The sequence below is a fragment of the Sitophilus oryzae genome, unplaced genomic scaffold (genome assembly GCF_002938485.1).
Source record: "Sitophilus oryzae breed Bouriz unplaced genomic scaffold, Soryzae_2.0 scaffold_1110_pilon_pilon, whole genome shotgun sequence".
Classification (NCBI taxonomy): Eukaryota; Metazoa; Arthropoda; class Insecta; order Coleoptera; family Curculionidae; genus Sitophilus; species Sitophilus oryzae.
The window spans coordinates 269,432-291,072 of NW_022145739.1; the positions used below are offsets into that span (position 1 = coordinate 269,432).

The window sequence follows — 21,641 nt, forward strand, 5'->3', positions numbered from 1 at the left end:
TTCAAAAAGTACCAACCAATAAGATTTCTATATATATAAAAATAAGATGACGGCAAAATTATAAATGTCATACGTCATTTACTTCAAAAACATTTGTTATACTATTATTTTTTTGGTAATTGTTGGAAAAAATGGAAATCGTCCGATTTGCACAAAAATTGGTATATTTTGAGGTCGTACAACATTGAATTTTTCTTAATTTCTCATATTTTTAAGGTTTTCTAGCACATATTTTGTTATTCAATAAACTAGTATAAACAGGTATTCAATAAACAATCAGTTTTTTGCTATTTTCTGTTACTTAGTTGTCTTACTTGTTTATAGAACTGTTTAAAACAGTTATGTGCATAATAGAGAAAAATTTGCTAAAATAAATTTGTAAACAATCTGAAAATGTTGGGTTGTACTTTAAAGCAACGTTGCCAATGCTAAACCTAAATTTAGCCGTTTTTCTTTTCGCTGGCGGTCGCCAGAAGAACGGCTCCTACCCATAACTGCTATTTTACCAACGAGATCTGACTATTTATAGCCACAAAGTTGCACAAAAGAGTTTTGATTGCATTGGTTTCAACTTCTTTGTGGAGTTAATCTTTTTTTAATATAATATAACAAAAAAGATTAACCTCCTCCGCAAAGAAGTTGAAACCAATGCAATCAAAACTCTTTCGTGCAACTTTGTGGTTATATTTTAACTATTGTCAGATCTCGTAATAGGTAATTTATTTTAAATCCCTAATCACCCGAAAAAATACAAGATATGACAACGTTGCAAATTTCTAGATGAGATCTAGAATCTATCTCTCTCATTGCATAGGAGAGAAAAAGAAGGATATATGAAATGTCAAACTTCAATCTGGTTTCAATTTTCTTTGTTATTTTGTTAAGAAAAGTGTTTTTTTTGTAAACTTTTTCTATCCTCAATCAAGTGTGGCTTTTAGATAAACTATAATATAATAAAAATATAGTGAAATTATTACTTTATAGGGCTGAAATAATAAAAGAAAAAATTAATGTTGAAATTATTTTCCGTTTTTCTGAAAAACGGTAAGAGACGACCAGGAAAAAAGTTCAGATTCGTAATCTACGACCTCAAAATAGGGTGTATACCAATTTTGGTAAAAATCGGACGATTTCCAGTTTTTTCAATACCAATTTTTTTAATAAAACAATGTATAAAATTTGAGATTATGTTTTAATAAATTAAAAAGATAGTGTGTGCTTAAAATGTTTTATTTTTCCAATTGGTTGGACCTGAGTAAATTAACCAACACTCCGCAATTAAGCCTAAGAAAAAAAAATTAAATATCCTATGTACAAAAGGAACAAACAATTCACTAAACTCCTTATAGTGATATCAATATTATAGTGATAAATATATATTTTTGGCGTTTCGTAAAAAAGAAACTTTCGATCCTTTTAAGTAACAAAATAATAAAATAAAAAATCGTCATGTTCAACCTTGGATTATTTCTATAACACACTATGTTTAGTATTCGTAAATATAATATATGCATATTTTGCTTTATTACAAAAAATAAACCAAGTAATTTGGTCCGTCAGTCTTTGGCTCGTGTCACTTAAATAGGAACCACCTAAATTAACTGTCAAATTTCGAAAGTATAAGTCGAGTTTTATGTAGATTTAACAGAATCACCCTGTATATTAAGAAGTTTCAAAAACGAATATGTGGAATGTAAGGAGAAAAAACAGCAGCATTAGTTTAAAAAACCTGTTGATAAACATATTTTTTCTGTTTTGTTTTATCATTAAATACTTTTTTTAGTTAATCAGGTGGATTCCTCTAAATATCACTCTGTGAAATCTGGCGTAAAATGAGAACGATATATCTTATTTTTTTAAATAAAAATTAAATTCCTGAATAAGAAAAAGATTTTAAAAAGTATAAATTAAAAATTAATGTATGAAACAACCCAGAAGCAAACTATATTAAGTCACAAGAGGTAGTTTCGAGAAAAACGAATTACATTACAAGTTATTTCCTAATTACTCGGTATTTTTAAACCTTTGATTGTAATATTTGCTATATGAACAAGTTATTTTGAACTTGAATGAACTGTAAAACACTTTTTTAAATAAATTATACCAAAGACTTAACATAATTTATATATTAGAAAAAAAAATTACAGGACTCAACTTATATTAAGTCCCCTATTTATGCCAAAATGAATAAAGCTAAACCATTTTAAATCCAAATAAAAGTATATTACTGATATAATAAAAAAATATTTAAGAGGAAATGGTAAAACAGGAATGTATGTTGCAATTTGGAACCAATTTACTATCTATCTTTATTAAATTTAAATTAACTATCCTATAATAGCAGAATATTCAAAATCAATTTTTGTCACTGTGGACCTGTGGACATAACAAACTAAACTACCCTAAAGATGTTTGAGTCAAACTGCGTTTACGTGACTTAAGCTGATTTAGTCTATTAAGTAAGAGACAGAAAACAGAGAGACATAAAAAGTTAAGTAACTTGACGTATTTATCTCAAATATGCCAATTTTGGACTTAACATAGTTCGCTTCTAGGGTACAGATATGTGAGGTTATTAAGGTGGGTCCATATTATTGTGTTTGCGTTGCTTACGCTAGTATGTTGTCTTGATGTACAAGATCATTCGGCTCGCAAGCAACTGTGTCCACATTGTAGTGTAGGGATTGCGTTCCTGCAGTTCGAACATCAAAACAAACGACGAAAACAAGTCGAAAGCCTCCAATCGCTGTCAAGTGTGCTCGCACGGCTCCTGCTTAGCATGTTTTTCGTGTATGATACGTTCGTTCGGGTTGCTCGCGAGTAATGTGGACGCACCTTTAGAGAGCATACAAATGCTTATAATAACTACCAACTTAAGAAAAGTATTGAAAATAATGCTTATTTCCGATAGATCATGGTTTACGTCACATCTCTGATAAAATATAATAATTACCCGGGTCCCTTAAGATAGATTTTCATGCGTTCGATATCCGATGACTTTGACTTAGTGTACGTCCATAGTGCACCAGCTTTCCGCTTTCCGGTGGCCGGCTTATCTCATGGCAGGTCTTCTCGCTTTGTGAACCTGCGCCATTGAAGCAGATAGTGGCCATTAACAACCACTTGCAGGAAGTGGGAATGCCATTAGGCATTTTGGAGCTATTCCGTGGGGATCTATAATGTCTTAATTAGCTAATGATAATGTTCATATTAACCTGATACAAAAAAGTACTACTGGTGTTCATAAAATTAATCGGTCTCATTTTGAATTTTGTAAATAGCATACATTATATCTACAACTCCCAGCTCACCCACAAAAATTTACGAATATTTCCGCATGGAAAAAGAAACGTTTGAAGTATAATTCCAACAAAAAAACCGTTTAAATAATACTGTAATTTTCAAAATATATAGATCTACACGGGATGTAAATTGATTATTTTTTAATAATTGTAAGTAAATAGCTTAAATTGTGCTGAAGCATAATATTAATTGAAAGTTTAGAAATAAGCCGAGCAGGGTAGATTAAGTTTGGGTGACCGTGGGAGTTGAATTGGTTTCAAATCAAACAATTCATTCCGGTAAAAGCGGGTAAAAGCAGTTTAAGCCAATTGAAGCTGGCTGACTGGTTCACTATGACCACGCGCATATAGTGTGCCGCGATAAAGTGAGAAGCAAAAAGCCGGTGCACTATGGACGTACACTTAGATTGGTTAAAAAAATTTCACATTTTTCAATTTTATTGCATTCTTATACAGAATCGCTTGTGATTGGTCAAAATTATTTGGCAATAAAATGACAATTTAGCATAAAATTCCAATTGTCATTTTTTGTCTTCATTTCCATAACGGTTTACGTGAGTTTTACATGTCAGTCATAATTAATTCTTTACCATTCTTTAAAATGTAAAATTATATATTGACTGGAAAAAGAACAGCCACTTCCTGAGAGCGATAAATGTCCCAGATTTGTCAACAAAAAAGTAAGGTTAGATTGCAGTTGTCAAAACATCCGTTATCGTGAAAGAAGTTGTTTGACGGACATGAGTTAAAAATTTTCGCGTGGAAAGTAGCGTATGATGTATGATCGTATCAACGGATGACGGATGCATGAAAATCATCCTTTAAACCGCACGTTAGCACTTAAAATCGAAAATAGGAAAATTTCAAGTTAAATGTCAAAATTAGAAAAAATATTATTATTAGGATTTACTAACTAAAATTTTACTTATTAAAACAAAATTATATACTAAGAAACTAATAGTATAAAAAATATATTGTTATAGGGAATTACATTAGATTTTGTTAAAGTCCAAAAAGGTAAAATACAATATTTTTTTAATCTTTAAAATCAAAAACTGGTTATTTTAGAACTAGCTTTTGTATAAACATAAACGTACATACACAAAGAACAGTTTTTTTTGTTTAAAAACGTCAACTAAATTATAAACATCATTCCCCTTTTACGTCAGACAGTCACAGACGGATACGACACGGTCAAAACGACAACGGGGTCGGTAGAGCGGCGCCTTTAGAGTAATTCGAACGTCGAACGCTAAAAACGCCCTCTGTTAACAATTTGCTAAGGCTCACGGTTCGAGATTTATAACGACGATGTTGTTTGTTACTGGTTGTTGTTGCGGTGGTGCCGGTAGTAGTGTGGTTGTTTAACGGAACATGGAAACTAAACAACTTTGACACTGACAATTCGGGGTGAAGGGCCCCCCTTCTGCCCCTCCAACGTCGACGCTTGCCGCCGCATCACCCACCGTCGCCGCCGCCACTGTGCTCATCCGTCGCGCTCGACAGCAAGATGGCCCCCGCCAATGGTCGCTTTGCTGGTGCTACGGACCTGGCAAGTGCGCATCTTGGCAAAGCGGATGATATTCGATCACGATGCCTGAAAAGGAAAGAGAACATGTTAAATCTTGTTATTGGAAAAGGAAGTGTTAATAATAATAAATCATCATTAATCAAATTTGATTAATGATATTTTCTATTTACTATTTATAGAAGGAAAAAAATAGTCGGCAAATTGTTGGCAAAATATGCAAATAAATAACAATAAAATGACAATGTCTAAATAAATAAATAAACTCTAGTTTATTTATTTCCGGACATTGACATTCGTTTTGACACTTTAGTTTTGTATTGCGAGTTTTTGGTTTAAATGAATTGTGTTGTGATACTTTAAACTTAAAACTTTTTACTAGTAGACCTTGCAGTCGAACATTGTTCTTTTTAGAACCTCTTTTAGTGCGAAGTGTTCAAGATAGCTTAATAGCCGTTGCAAAAAACTCATCGCAACTTTATTAGAATATTTTGAACGGGAAAGCGGTAGTAATGGCCATTTATGTCCCTTAAGTGCTGTTAAGAAGGTGAGTTTTGTTGATGTAAATAATAATTGTTTATATATTTATAATTAATTTATTTTTGTTTCCCAATATATTTTGATTAAAAGAAAATATGTACAATTGGGAACGCTGTGATCAAGCTTAATCTTATCACGTGATTAAAAGTCCAATTGGTATGATCTATTGTTAAAATTAATGGTAAATATTAAAACAATAGTATAACATCATGACATTACCCAAAACAAATATATAGTTTGCAAACTAAACAGAGAGCTTGTAAATTAGCTGCTAGTTTCCCGTTATTTTGCAAAAATCGGCGGATTCTTGTAAAATAACAGCAATTTTAGTTAGTTTGCATAATAGCTGTTTATTTTTAAACCTAGTCAAATATACATTCTACACGTGAGTTACCACTATCGGGTGTATGGAGATGAGTAGAAATATCTTTTCTACTTTATTTGAAAAAGTGGTCACAAAAATGGGAAGAATAAGGGTTCACCAAATGACCACAGTGGTGCTGATGACGCATAAATTTAAAAAATGAAAAGTAACCATAGATAAGAGAATAAAAGTAACATAACCCAAAAAAGCTTTGTTTTTATTTTTTAGAATATAAAACAATTATTTTTATAGATTAGAGGCCCAGTCTATTGCTGCCGATTAAAAATCGATAATTTATTTCATGTGACAAAGATATAAAATTTGTATTTTTTTGAAACCCGCGCCTTCACGTCAAATATTTATCTCTTTTGAATCATTTTCTGTTCTAAAAATTTTCGGCGCATATTTTAAATTTTAGGTTTTTGCTACAGCTGCGCCATCTTAAGTCTTCCCTTTTTATGACCATTTTTTAATGCACGAAGATATTTCTCCTTACTTCTACACTCCATAGTTAGCGTTTCAATTGAAACATTACCTGTTTGACTACAATAACCCCCGGTCGTGACTGCTGGTGTTGCTGCACAGTAGCGGCGCTGTATTCGACGTAAGTGTCATCGGAACTGACTGTACGTGTGGTGAGAGCGAGCGGCGCGTCCTGAGTGGCCGGCGTGGTGGTCACCGTGACGGAGGCGCCCACTGCAGGCTCGTCAAACATATGATCGCCTAGAAAATAAAAGTCAAAAGTTAAAATTTGTTCCATAGAACATTATTAGAAGGAAAGTATCAAATATCTGAAAAACAATAGATGATTACGCAATTAAATACTTTCTACAAATATACAGGGTCCGGCAATAGTGCGTCGGGTAGAAGAATAAGCAGCTCCAAGAATAAAAAATTGAGAATTTTGTTTAAGGGCACACCTAAAGTATGTACGAGGATGTATTTCAGAAAAATATTTTAACTTCCATAGGGTGGCTCAAAAAAGTGTGAGTGGATGACTTTTTAAATGAAATAACCTGTATATTATTACATTTTTGGCTTCCTTTCAGACCACTTTACATAATCCTAAGATATGAGTAAATATAGTTGATATTAATATAGATATTAATAAAAAAAAATATATATTTTTCAGACTTTCCTAAAAAAAATATTAAAAATACAAGAACTGTCCTAAAATCAAAACTATATTCGGTATTTACTTTAGATGGTCTATACTTACCTACTTTACGATAAATATGGAAATCATAAATCATACAGGATGTTTAAAATGTTACGCCAAACTTTCTAAAATATAAATAACATCAGTTTTCTTCGATTTTTTTTTCTTAAATGGAACACCCTGTATATTTTTTTTATTAGATGGAGAGTTAAAAAATGAACATTTTTTTTGTATTTACAGTATTTTAAAATTTTTAACGGTTTCGCAGATATTTGCGGTTTTATATTTTATATGGCATTTTCCACAGTAAATTTTATCAAAGCCACCCAATGATTTTTCCCTCGTATTTTACCGTTGAAAGAGCCATATGAAATAATACTGCGTATATCTGCGAAACCGTTAAAAATTTTGAAATACTGTAAATACAAAGAATGTTCATTTTTTAACTCTCCATCTAATAAAAAAATAATATACAGGGTGTTCCATTAAAAAACAACAGAAACTGATTTTATGTTTTAGAAAGTTTGGTGTAGAATTTTAAAACATCATGTATGATTTACGATATATTTATAGCAAAGTAAGTACAGTCCATCTACAGTAAATACCTAATGTAGTTTCGATTTCAGGACAGTTCTCGTATTTATAATAATTTTTTAAAAAAAGCTGAAAAATATATTTTTTATTTATTTATTAATATCTCGGAAAGCTACGCCACTATAGGAAGAATATAGTGATAACTGATATCCTGTCTAATATCAATGATTTTAAGTTGTATAGTACATTAAACTAGATTGAAATTTAAAATCGTTTACCTTCTAGATGTCGGATAGCTTCTACGATGGTTTCCAGATTCTGTCTGGATGTATTGCTCACTGCGTAGATTCTTCCAGATGACATTTCCTCGTGACCTCCGGCAGCTGACGCATTGTTCGGCGACGGTAGCCTTTCCACTTCCACCTATAATGAATTAAAAACATTGTGTGAATATTATTGTGAATATTATATTAAACACCATTCACTATTTATTACTCTACTATGTTTGCAGTGTTTATAATTATAAAAAAAAACATATTTAGAGATAGTGTAGTTTTGTAGTTTATCCAGGGTGTCCCAAAATAAGTATTTTAACTGGTAATATAGTTTGACCCCAGAAACGCCCCAATGAGTTTTTTTTGCGAAAAAAATTGAAAATTTTATATTTTTCTTGACATTTTTCGGAAAATATTGAAAAAATTTTGAGTGACGCATGTTCAGTATCCGGAAATGTGTGTTTCGAGAGAATGCAATGTTGTCATCTCCTATGTTATCCACATTCTGTATGTTTATTAAGTTATTGTTATTAATAAATATACAGGGTGGTCCGAACTGTATTCAGGAAACTTTGGCAGCTTATTCTGCAGATAAAAATAAGTAAAAAAGTTCGTATTAATGCATGTCCTAAAATGCTTAGTTTCGGAGATACAGGGTGTAGAAGTTTCATTTTTATTTTGATTTTTTCCAAATAATATCTGAAGTAACGTCAATATTTGGATGAAAATTGGTGTCTGGGAGTTTTTTGACATGCGAAATTTGATTTTAATGTCGATATGACTCCTAATAGTACAGGGCGCCACCTACATATTTTTTAACTGGTTTGAAGACTAATAAATTTTCGTCCGTACCTGTATAAAATTACTGAGTAAAAAATACACATTTACGACATTTTTTACGTAAAAAAGGTCCCTTGGTAAAAATCGCTAAGAGGAAAAAAAGTAAAAATCGTTCTCGAGATATTTGGAATCAAAATTATCAATACCTGTCATCATTGACATAAATTAAACATGTTGACTAAATAGTTATCAAACTGAAATCATAAATTTGGAATGTTTTTGTGTCCAAAGTTCAACAGAAACTGTTTTAGCATCATTTTTTCGCAGAAAAATTTATTATTAATTTAAAAAAATAAAAATTTCTCAAATTTATTATTTCAGTAAAATAATTATCTACTCAACGTGTTTATTTTTTTGTCAATAATGACATGTATTGACTATTTCCATTCTAAATATCTTGAGAACGCGGTTGCTCGTAGCGATTTTTACCAAGAGATATTTTTTACGTAAAAATCACGGAAATTCACATTTTTTCACTCAGTAGTTTTATACAGGTACGGATGAAAAGTTGTAACTCTTCAAACCAGTTAAAACATATGTAGGTGGCGCCCCCTACAAATTGGAGTCATATTGACATCAAAATCAAATTTCTCATGTCAAAAAACTTCCAGACACCAATTTTCATAAAAATATTGACATTGCTTCAGAAATTATTTAGAAAAAATCGAAATAAAAATGAAACTTCTACATCCTGTAACTCCGAAACGAAGCATTTTAGGACATACATTTATAGGAACATTTTTACTTATTTTTATCTGTAGAATCTGCTGGCTGACGTTTCCGGAATACAGTTCGGACCACCCTGTATATTCAATATACATCAATCACAATATTTTATATTATATTGTGATTAATAATATTATTATACATTGATTAAAACTAAATATTCTTAGAGGTAATTGTTTTCTAAACGCAAACGCACTGTTTTTGATTTTTCATATCAGTTTAATATAGTGGTATTACATTACAATGCATTACAAACTAATGAGATTTATTCATACTCCATGTTTACTTATTTTTCTGAAGACACCACAAAGTTTGACCTTGATTACTTCGTGAAATAGTACGAATAATATAGACGCGTATTATAAAAGTTTTGTCGAAACTCGTCGAAACGTTTTTCGAAACATTTCGGGAGACAATTCCAATAACAATAAAAAACAAACAGCCAATCACGGCTTGTCTCGGTAGATTTCGATCTGTCTCGGGGTTTGCGACCTAGAGAAGCCAAGATTCTCCGCAACATAAGAAAAGCATTGAGTTTTCTTCTGAAAGTATTTCGAGAAATGCTTCGGGCATAGTGTAGAGGGTGTTTTAGATAAACGGCTGTTAAAGAAGAACAAGTATAGAAAAAAATTTACCTTAGGTTCGGCTTTGATGGCAGCTTCGAGGACGCTGGGTAGCCTCTCTACCGTGACCAGTGCCGTGGGCTCGGGGCTGGAACACCTGGACGTTGGCGGCGAACAAACCACCGTCTGCGTGTGGCCGACGGGCGGAAGGGTGTCGGCGGCCACTAGTTGGAGGCCACCGATCTCTTCGGTTTCTTCCGTGGCGAGGAACTGGATTTGGGTTTGTGCGGCCTAAAATACCAATAAAATTATTAATAAAAATATAATAATAATAATAGCTCCCGTATATAGCGTTTAACTTGGGAGTAGCAAGGTATAGCTTGTCATGCTAGAGCCGTTCGGTATACAAGGAAGGTAATGTGGCTAGCACTACGCTTCAACTGACTATTATTATCTCAGGATTGCGAATACCAAGTACTCGTTTAAGGCTGAGTCGACCTAGGTACCCAAACTATTTCTATTGTAATAAAAATAGTTGGCTGATGAAATGGCGGCTGTAGGATTCGAACCACAACCTGAGATTGGTAGACGAGAGCTGTGCCTCGTCTACCAATCTCCCTCGTACCAAAACAGGCACCATAATAAAAATTATAATTTTTTTTTAAAAAGTTGGGAACTTTATTTGTGGCGATTATACCGAGTGGTGCATCGTTGATGAAAACAGAGGAAATCCCATGCAGCTTTTGAACTCTACAAATATTGGCTCTTTTGTTAATTTTACAGTTAAGTCGTAAAGGTTTTTAAAGGTCTATCTATGCTGAATACGCATGACAAATTTGTAACAATTTTAGATAAGTCGATTTTAAGATAAATTAAGGAAAGTTGCATCTATTTTTAAATTAAAACTGTTCAGTAAGAATTCAAAACCAGGCAAATGTCATGGATTTCTATTTTTCCAACGATGATGCACTCACTACCCGCTATGCAGAGCGCAATGATTTAAATTAACGGATTTTTTTATTTTAATCATGGATTTAAATCAAAATAATCAACTTATTTAAAAAAACTTAATGATAAATCGAAACATAACTGTACAAAGTATAAAACTTTTCCTATAAAGCTATAAAAAAGTATTCCTAATATTAAATATACCCTATATATATTCATCAAATAAGTACAAAGTTACACTTGCTGTTGTAACGTTTAAAAATACTTTAACAGATCAAAAAATAATTGTAAAAGATATAATATATATCACATATCCCTAATATCTATTCATCTATTAAAATGTTGGACCGATTTTTGAAGTTATTTTGTGTGAATCCATTACACTTCTAAATGACAGAGATTTATTTTGAAATTGTGAAGTGCCAGAAATCCGGTATTTGAATACATTTCAATCGCAAAACTCTAGTGCAGAACTAGTTTCTTCTGATATCAGGTTATATTTATATTCCCGATGACTAATCAATGTCAAAAGATAAACTAGAGTCAAGACTGTTTGATATCTTTTTCGAAACAGCTGAATGTTGATCAAGCTAACTTCCGCCTTTCCTAATTTATCTTCTATATAGTTCATTCCAAATTTCTACCGACATTTTGTTCTGCAATAAGTACTTTGCACTTTGAAAATTAGATGGTACCAATTTTATTCTCGATTTAAGACAGTCATGACTATTTCCAAAAAAAATCTCTTTGATATAAGCGGCCGATTTGTTTTGCGGAAATACAGGCATCGGCAAAGTTTACAGAATAAAATATATCGGTGACCAATGTGGAAAAATGACACGCACCGTAGAAATGTTGATATTGTCAATATCGGGCAGAGTTACAAAGATTTAGCCATTTAGAATAGGACTTTAAATAGAAAATTGATTAAAATAAAAGAAAATCCGATTAGAATAAAAAAAAATCTGATTAAAATAAAAAAAAATAGATTTTTTTGCACCCTGCCGGTATGGTAGCAATGGATGTCATAAAATGACAACTTACCTGATGTTGGTGCTGAAACAGTTGTTGCTCGAGCTGCCTGATCTGGTCCTCGAGAAGCACCCTCATGTTGCGCTCCCTTTCCAACGCCAACTTCAATTCGCTCGGAGATTCTGCTTTATTGGAGTTTACTGTAAGTGTGATAAGCTTCACTGGTTCTGGAGACATCGATCCCAAACCTAAAGAAATACCGCGTTAAATTATACATTGTACCTGTATATAGTTTTACAACAGTTTAAAGATATTCTAATTTTAATTCTTATTGTTAATTAGAATATCTTTAGACGGTGGATTTACTATGAAACTAAATTGTGTCTGTGTTAAAAAAACTAAAACATTCTGTATTGTAACGTAGACGTTAAAATTAAGGCGAGTACACACCAATCACGCGAAATGTTTATAAACATTTGCAAACATTTATAAGCATTTTGCTATCAACAAGGTTGTAGGGCAAACACATGTAAACAAAGCAAGTTAACTTGACTTGACTACTTATTAAGCTGATTTCGATGGAGATGCATTTGTAAATTTTTATGACATGGCTATTGTTTTGCTTTGTTGTAATGTAAAATATTGTAACCTTCAATTTAATATACAGGGTGATCCGAATTGTATTCCGGAAACTTCGGCAGTTCGTATAAATGTATGTCCTAAAATGCTTAGTTTCGGAGATACAGAGTGTAGAAGTTTCATTTTTATTTCGATTTTTTCCAAATAATTTCTGAGTTAATGTCAATATTTGGATGAAAATTGGTGTCTGGGGGTTTTTTGGCATGAGAAATTCGATTTTGATGTCAATATGACTCCTACTGGTAGAGGGCGCCCCCTACATATTTTTAACTGGTTTGAAGATTAATAACTTTTTGTCCGTACCTGTATAAAACTACTGAGTAAAAAAATATACATTTGCGACGTTTTTTTACGTAAAAAAGGTCTCTTGGTTAAAATAGCTACGAGTAATGGTTCTCGACATATTTGGAATCGAAATTATCAATACCTCTCATCACTGACATGTATTAAACATGTTGACTAAATTATAGTTATTAGACTGATAAATTTGACATGATTTTGTGTCGAAAGTTTAACAGAAACTGCTTTATTATCATTTTTTGCGAAGAAAAATTTATGATTAATTTAAAAAAATAAAAAGTTACCAAATTTATCATTTCAGTTGAATAACTCACTACTCAACATTTATTTACAGTTTATTTTTTGCCAATAATCACATGTATTGACTACTTCCTTTCTAAATATCTTAAGAACGGTTGCTCCTAGCGATTTTTACCAAGAGACATTTTTTACGTAAAAAAATACAGAAATGTATATTTTTTCACTCAGTAGTTTTATACAGGTACGGAAAAAAGTTATTACTCTTCAAAACAGTTAAAGCACATGTAGGTGGCGCCCCCTACAAATAGGAGTCATATTGACATCAAAATCAAATTTCTAATGTCAAAAAACTTCTAGACACCAATTTTCTCCAAATATTGACGTTACTTCAGAAATTATTTGGAAAAAATCGAAATAAAAATGAAACTTCTACAACCTGTATCTCCGAAACTAAGCATTTTAGGACATACAGTTCGGACCACCCTGTATAGAGGTTTTTAAAATATTTATAAATAAAAAGATTACAAATTATATTCAAAATAACAATATAATAAGAATGCTGTTTCTTACCCGTACCTTCATCGGCTGATTCCGCTGAAATCGTAGGAATAATCAATTCCGTCTTCATGCGCTTCTTTGGAGGTAGTTCGCCACCTTCGTGCTGGCCAACCAGACGCTTCAGCTGGCAGTTTTGCGATAAAAGTCTTGTTTTTTCCTGCTCCAAAGAGTAAATGTATTCCGCTGTCTGTTGGAGAATGGCAGCCTGAAACAAAAGAATAGTGTTAATATTACACGTTTATTACAATGCAACGACAATAAATGTAAAAATTTGACTCGAAATATCAAGTGTGTGGTAACAAGTTATTAGTAAAAAAATGATTTTTCCAAATATGCTAATAAGCCACCCTTGTTCCATTTGAAAAAAAAATGAGATATGCGTTTTTTACCAAGAGTAGTAGTAACAGTAGTTTTACAGGTACGGACGAAAAGTTATTACTCTTCAAAACAGTTAAAACACATGTAGGTGACGCCTCCTACAAATAGGAATCATATTGACATCAAAATCAAATTTCTCATGTCCAAAAAACCCCAGACACCAATTTTCATCCAAATATTGACGTTACTTCAGAAATTATTTGGAAAAAATCGAAATAAAAATGAAACTTCTACACCCTGTATCTCCGAAACTAAAGCATTTTAAGACATACATTTATACGCACTTTTTTACTTTTTTTTTATTTGCAGAATATGTTGCCGAAGTTTTCGGAATACAATTCGGACCACCCTGTATATTAATATACCAAATCTCGTTGATTTATCTAAAAAAATGAAAACGTTACAGGAGCGAACCACTTCTAAAAATCACCCGCTATGTAAAGCCTTACGTCACCTTGCATTAGGTACCATTTTTCGATGTATCACTGACTTTTACAACGATAAAAACCGGAAAAATACGCGCGCTGGCAACAACGCACGCGGTCGATAAATCCACAAGCACCAACTCTCGCTTATAACGAATTCTGAATAGTCACCTGGCGTCTCGTTTCGCTCGCTCGTTATAACCGGATTGTAACTGTAAAAATATCGCCGCCAATTGATAGTTGGTAGTCCTCGTTTATATCATAAAGTTTTCACATCGTTTAAAGTTTTAACGTTGGGTAAGTTACCATCAAACACGTTATTTTTTTAGGCATATTTCGGTACATATTCTTGAATTATTTGGTATGTAAGGTATTTATTCGTTATTTTAAATTTTTAATTCGTTAATAATTGGCTATAAATAATGTCTTTAACAACTTCTTGTAGTTTCATCTTCTGAATATCGCTAATACCAAAATACCAAATTCGTCTGTTTACATAAATACTGGGGTTTAAGGGACTTTTATTGCGATACCTGCAAGCTTACCTACCGGAGGTAATAAACATTTTAAATGTAGGCGTTGTAAGGTTTTGACCCAACAAGTAGATGCAGAGTGCAAAAAAACGTTTATTTTTAATTTGTAATTTGATTTTCAAGATTTGACAACGTCAATGTGCAGTTTTAGGATTCTAATAAAAACAGAAAGATTGTTAAAAAAATAGGAATTACACTAATAGTGAGATGTAGAATGTGTGGGAGGGGAGTTAATCGCCGCGACCTTACAGATTTATTGTGTGTCCCCCTTTCTTGAGTTATAACTCATCATACAGTCTCAAGGCTTTGACAAAAGCCAGTATTTGAGACGGCTTCACAGAGGCTAGTTCTCCAACTCGATATCAGTCGTACCAAAGTTTATGATACGAATGGTTGTCGTCTTGGCGCACTCATTGATAAGGAGTTCTAGTGTTTCTCCATTTTCCTTACAGAATCTGTCTGAATTCGCCGTTGTTTCTTAGCTTCAATCTACTGAGGTGTTCGTTGATGCGACAGAGTCTTTTAAAAACCCCGTGACAATCCGAAGATTGCTGTTATTTAAAACAAGGAAAATCTTTGATTTTCTCGGTCGTAAATTCCGAGAAATTCCTTCGAGTGTCTTAGTCTTAGACCATGGGAGGATTTTCATTCCAGGTTCCAAATGGAGTCTTCAAGGTTCTTGAATTCCGCTTTAAGTTGGTTTCCACATGGGAAGCAGAACGGTTCTGCTCCAGTTAGTGGAGTGTTCGCTCCTTTTCTAGCTAGAACGTTTGCTGTTTCATTCTTTTTTGTTCATAAAAATGAATTCATTCATTTTTTGTTCATAAATAAAGAAACGATATTTGTTAGAGACAGAGAATAATTAGAAAATACCTTATTCTAGATTTGGCATCATGGTGAAAACGAAAAAACGCTCCTTTACCATTGCCGAAAAACTGGCCATCATCGAGGACATAGAGAACGGCCGTTCCCAAAGATCCGTCTGCCGCAGCCTCAACCTCAACAGTTCGACCGTGAGCTGCATCTGGCAGAGCAGGCACAAGATCAGAAACGACAGCTTCGTGAGCGGCCACCAGAAAAAAATGAGAACGTCGAAGCACCCGCAAGTCGACGAACTACTGTACAAGTGGTACCTGCAGCAAACAGCAGATGGGTTAGCCGTCAACGGGCCCATGTTACAAAGCAAAGCCGAAGAATTTGGCAGGATGATCGGTGACGAATTCAACTGCAGTAACGGATGGCTGGACCGATTCAAGAAACGACACGGGATGTGTAAAAAAACAGAAGATGAAAATGAGAAAAAAGAGGAAGAAAATGAAAGTAATGATCAATCAACCAGTGACGATTGGCTTACGGATGTATGGCCGAATATTAGTGGGAATTACACTAAAGATAACATATTCAGTGCAGAAGAAATGGGCTTGTTTTATAAAGTCATGCCAGAGAATGCTGAGGAATACAGAAACCAAACTTGTGCTGCTGGTGAACTTGCTGAAGACCGTCTTACAGTTCTGCTATGCGTTAATGCTGCAGGGAATGAGAAAAGAAGGTTATTAGTTATAGGTAAGTAAAGTTGATTTTATTTTAACACCTAATCCGGGCAGCTCTCCTAACCTACCTTAGCGTTAAGGCGGGTTCTCATCTGTGGGACTCACTGAAGCAACCTAATTCAGTCTTACTGAAAGACGGAAAATGGCGCTTCTATTCACACGGTTCATTTTGCTAGTTGAATACATTCTTGACATCTTACGTTGATCTCGTAAACATACAATGTCTACAAAATTTCATCCAGTTACCAAAAACGACGAAAATATCATATATCAGTGACTGATAAGTCACTAAAGATGAAAATTTGCCTTAACTATTAAGAAATCAAATATCACTATAGGATATGTTCAGCTGAAAGGTCTGCTAGTAAACAATTTTAAACTTAAGTTTTAAGTAAACAATTTTAAACTTTTAACAATTTTAAAGTATCACAGCACCGTTCACTGAAACCAAAAACTCACGTAAATATAAAACTAAAGTGTCAAAACGAATCAAAATGTCAGGAAATAAATAAATGTGACAACTTGACATTTTTTACAGCAGAGCTACCACTTGAATCGTCAACGGGAAATTTAAATTCCAGTTAGTCAGGCCGGTGCCGAATATTTCCATGGTTGGCAACAATGAATTTAATAATCACGCCCTCGATGACGTAACTAAAAATTTATTTGGTATCGCTTATATATCAATAAATAATTAACTAATAAAAATTATGAAATATTCCAAAGACTCTCGATACAGTTGTATGTAAATCCCACAAATCCAATATCAAAAACTCTCTTCCCAGTTCTCGAATGCATTTCAAATACTAATTTATGCTTCCTTGAATTCGCTGCCTACTCCATAAGCCGTTTAAAATTATTGCTTTGAAAATTAGAAAATTCGTAGATATGCTGGCGCTGCATTTGCAAATGCACTAATCTGTTGAAGCGAAGGCTGCAATTTCTAATGCAACCTGAAGTAGATATTTCAGTCGCATTGCATTTTAGCTGAAAATGTAAGGTGCTGGCATAAAAGTGAATCTAAATTAATGTATATACTGGTCTACGCATAACCTTTTACCTTACGTCTTAAACTTACGTCATGCGTCCGTTATTCGTTGATACGATGCTACAGTGTTGCGCCCAGTGGACAAAATGTAAAATAAAAACTTTGGTTTTAATAAACAACATCCATTAAATTTTATCGAAGATAGTCGAAGTTATTAAAAATAAGCCGAATATTTCAAATTCCAATGCTAATAATAAGGAATCATTGCTTAGAACTGATAAGAAAAATAATTTGGTTTTGGTCAGTACATTAAGATTTGTGAATACAGCAGATCAACTTTATTTTTTCTGCATTTATTAAATATTTAGTTACAGTGCCTAACTATGGATTGTAGTTATACAGGTATGTATTTTATTCCGCCGGTTTTACGTAATTGCTGGTAACAAAATTTTAAAAATTTTTATTTGCATATTCTTAATTTCTGTTTTTTATTTAATGTCCTCGTATGTCCTCCATGAATTTTCGTAATATACTACCTCCACGAGTGTTCTTTGTTATGCAACTTTTTGGTTTTGCCCCAATCTGCCCCCTTGTTAGTTATTAAATTTTTTAGATGTCTTCTATGAGATACCCAAAAATATATTACTTGAAGAGTGGCTATTAAGTAGTTCAAAGGACAAAGAACACATGATTATTTTGAAAATAAAAACATTTTTAAATCTAGAGGAAGACATTAAAAACTTAAAACCATTCCAGGTCAACAACTATAAATTATTGTTACTCAACTTTTCCAGAGTTTTTAAAAATGTCATAGATGAAATTAACTTTTACATCCAAGTAAAGTAACACTCATGAAAAATTTTAACTGGATTTTAAAAGTATCTTTTTTTTAATTTCTGGAAAACTAAAAGTATCCAGATTTTCCTAAGTATCCAGAAGTTTATTGAAGGGGTAAAATCGATCCCTATCAAATTAAATCTTGACAAAAAACAAATTCCCCCTGCTTTATTTCAATATTTTTCTAAAAAATCTGGAAAATACTCTATCCAGAAATTCAAGAACTCAATTTTGACCTCAAATTCGTGATCCCCGACCTCGAAAACCCCCAGATACCAAATTTCAGTCGAATTTCGAGAACGTAATGGTTTTTGTCCCATTATCCCATGTGATGGAAACACTGTGCGATGGTCCGACGGCGCTCTGATTGGGCATAGCGTTTTCGTAGAAAAATTTAATCTAACCTTAATAAAAATATAATAGTACAAAGAGCTAGCAACATCAAGAAAACAAGAATTTTAAAAAAGCTGGTTCTTTAATAAATCTTTTACTATGCTCTCCTGACCAAAGTGCGGGCCGTCTAGCTGTCGGTAGGCTACAGCGGTTCACTACTGCGCATCACATCTGTACAGGGTATTTTCGTATGGTTTGTGGGATTTGTTATTTATGAGTAGCGATACAATGATGCGATTTTCACATTACTTTGGTACTTTTTTATGAAACTAAATATGCTACACATATGTTTGTCCTAGCCTCCTTAGATCCTGAAATACAGGGCGAATTTGTGATGCGCAGTAGTAAACGCAACGTCTACCGGCAGCCAGACGGTCCGCACTCCATTCAGGAGAGCATAGCAAAACATATTATAAAGAACCAGCTTTCTTAAAATTCTCTCCCGAAAACGTTGGTATCTCTTAGACTACCAGTAAAACAGCGAAATCGTTATGTAAATGAAAATATAAAATGACACCAATCACAAGCAAATCGTATATCTAATGAACGGAGGCATGAAAATGCAATAAATTTAAAAACTGCGTAATTTTCTAACCAATCAAAGTCTTTAAATTCAGCCAATAAAATTAACATCGTATCATCGTATCGTCGGACAACGGATGCATGAAAATCAAGCTTTACTTGTTCAGTGAAAACCTTTCAAGTAAAATATTGTGTCCAGAAGAGAAAAACGGACGTTTTACTTGAACGGAATGACATCATTCAGTTTTAGAACAAAACTGTCATACTTACACTGAAAAAATGTGAACGTAAATTTACAAAAATAATATGGATCTTTAATAAGCGAATTTGAAAAATCTAAGATTTTTGCATAGTCTCACAAGATAATGTAATTTTACAAAATTGTTATGTAACTATCAAAAAATTTTGTTACAGGAAAGAATGTAAATCCAGACCATTTAAAACACATTCAACGACTACCTATCGATTACTATGACGATAAAAAAGCTTGGATGACTCCAACTATTTTTGAAGACTACCTGAAAAAATGGGACAGTGAACTGATAAAGAAGAACAAAAAAGTATTATTCCTGGTTACGAACAGCCTAGCCCACCCACAAGTCAAATTACGAAACATAAAACTTCATTATTTCTCTCCAGGTATGATTTCCACCTTACAACCACTGCACCAAGGCATCATTTCCAGCTTCAGGCAACTGTACAGGAAGTACATGCTATTAAAAGTCGTGGAGTATCAAGAGAATAACATCAGTACAACCATCACTCCTCCGGAAGCCATAAATATACTGAGTGTAGCTTGGAAGAAGTTTTGTCCAGAAATTATTAGTAATTCATTTTGGAGTGCTGGCTTATTCGAAAATGACACCGAACAGATGTTCACGGACTTCGATAACAGTTTCCTGGTCGAGTGGTTAAATGTAACGGGATCATTGGAACATAACCAATTTGAAGAGTATGCTAGTGTTGACAGTGCTTTGGTAACTAGACAGGAGAATGATGAAAGTGAATCTATAAAAGAAGAAGAAATAGAAACTGATAATGAAGAAACAAACAAAAATGTGGTGACGACCCAGGAAGCTTTGCTCAGTCTCTACAAGCTAAGGCAGTATTTTCTGCAAAGTGATAATGATGATTTAATAGTTACAAATTTAAACGAAATTCAAGAATCGTTACAGAACAGATACATTAAAGATAGTGATACCCAAAAGAAAATTGCTAATTTATTTGTTAACTGATAAAACTTTAATGGTGATGTTTCTTTCAAATCATGTTGAATCAAATTCAGTACTTATTGTGTTAAGTATGAATTTTGTTTATTAATCTATTATTATCTAAATTTAAATGTTATTTTATAAAAAGAAATAGAAAATAGAAGTTGGTTTGTTTTATGTTTGGATTTAAAATAAAAATATATGTGTGTATTTCAAGCATGTGAAGATATGTGAGGTATTACATACAGACTTTTATAGGCTAAATAATTGTTTATTTGAATTAAATAACTGTTATTCCAATAAAAAAACTTATAATAATTATTTGTCCCACACAAGTGTTACTAAAACAAAATTAATACATCAGAAAAATGAAAAAATATCAATATTTATTTACATACTTGAAAACATCAAATAATTACGTACCTAAATAGAATAATTTAATTTTTCAGTGTAATGACTATATTCCTATGTGTATAGGGTGTCCCATTTTAGCTGAAATAATACGGTATCTCCGTTATTCCTGAAGATAGAAGGGTACGCTTTACACAAACCTGTCCCACTTTTTTGTCAAACGAAAGATGTCGTAAACAAAATTTTCATAGCCCTCTTCGTTTCTGAGCTACAGAGTCTTTTTGAAAATTTAAGGTATCGTTAAAGGTATCGAGAAGGTGAAAACTGTTTATTGTAGAACTTTTTACGTAGAATACAGTGGCGTAGTCTGTTATTCTACGAAAAGAATATTTTTAACGATATGAACTAAAGTTATGTTTTCTTAAATTGAACACCCTGTATATTTATAAATTATATGATCTGGTTTGCCATAAGCTTCTCAAAAATACATATCACTCTATATTTATTTTCACTATTTACTGCAATACTTATATCAAAGTTGACATATGATATGTCATTCTATTCAGAATGTCATTTTCTATCGAACAGAGTAAAAAAATACCGAGGGTGTCATTTAAAAATCAAAAGTAGTAGTAATTTCCGGTGAAACAGGAAGTGACCGAAAAAAATGAATGAGTCTCCTAAATTATGTCATCCTAATTTATGTCATATACTAACATACCAAATCTCGTTTTTTTACTGAAAAAATAAAAAAGTTATAGGGGGTGAGCCATTTTTAAGACGCACCCGGTATAGCAGTAAATAGTGAAAATAAATATAGAGTGATATATTTTTGAGAAGCTCATAGCAAGACGGATCATATGATTTATAAATATATAGGGTGTTCCATTTGAAAAAAACATAACTTTAGTTCATATTTTCAAAAATATTCTTTTCGTAGAAGAACAGACTACGCCACTGTATTT

At 32.7% G+C, this 21,641-nt stretch overlaps 2 protein-coding genes across 3 annotated transcripts in view; one reads left to right on the plus strand and one right to left on the minus strand.

The window, feature by feature from the left end:
- Window positions 1–4,290: 4,290 nt before the first annotated feature.
- LOC115881432 (transcription factor AP-4) overlaps window positions 4,291–21,641 on the minus strand; it is a 291,153-nt gene continuing 273,802 nt past the window's right edge. The window contains exons 3-8 of one of the 2 annotated variants that reach the window (XM_030898916.1): window positions 13,507–13,693; window positions 11,824–11,999; window positions 9,904–10,122; window positions 7,706–7,850; window positions 6,270–6,457; window positions 4,291–4,899 (exon numbers count right to left, since the gene is read on the minus strand). In XM_030898916.1, the coding sequence (XP_030754776.1) occupies window positions 4,891–4,899; window positions 6,270–6,457; window positions 7,706–7,850; window positions 9,904–10,122; window positions 11,824–11,999; window positions 13,507–13,693 (924 nt within the window). In that variant the 3' untranslated portion in view covers window positions 4,291–4,890. Of the gene's footprint in view, window positions 4,900–6,269; window positions 6,458–7,705; window positions 7,851–9,903; window positions 10,123–11,823; window positions 12,000–13,500; window positions 13,694–21,641 lie in introns of both variants that reach the window. The other variant, XM_030898908.1, reaches the window with a different exon arrangement.
- LOC115881424 (tigger transposable element-derived protein 4-like) lies at window positions 14,457–20,598 on the plus strand. Its single transcript, XM_030898897.1, has 3 exons — window positions 14,457–14,588; window positions 15,708–16,387; window positions 19,529–20,598. Exons 2-3 carry the CDS (start codon window positions 15,718–15,720, stop codon window positions 20,347–20,349), a joined length of 1,491 nt encoding a protein of 496 aa, XP_030754757.1. The 5' UTR covers window positions 14,457–14,588; window positions 15,708–15,717; the 3' UTR covers window positions 20,350–20,598.

Bases quoted from the DNA above. Each gene is read 5' to 3' on its own strand.
- LOC115881424 (XM_030898897.1), top strand. From the start codon at position 15,718: ATGGTGAAAACGAAAAAACGCTCCTTTACCATTGCCGAAAAACTGGCC. The intron at 16,388-19,528 runs GTAAGTAAAGTT...ATTTTGTTACAG, and splicing joins AAGAAGGTTATTAGTTATAG to GAAAGAATGTAAATCCAGAC.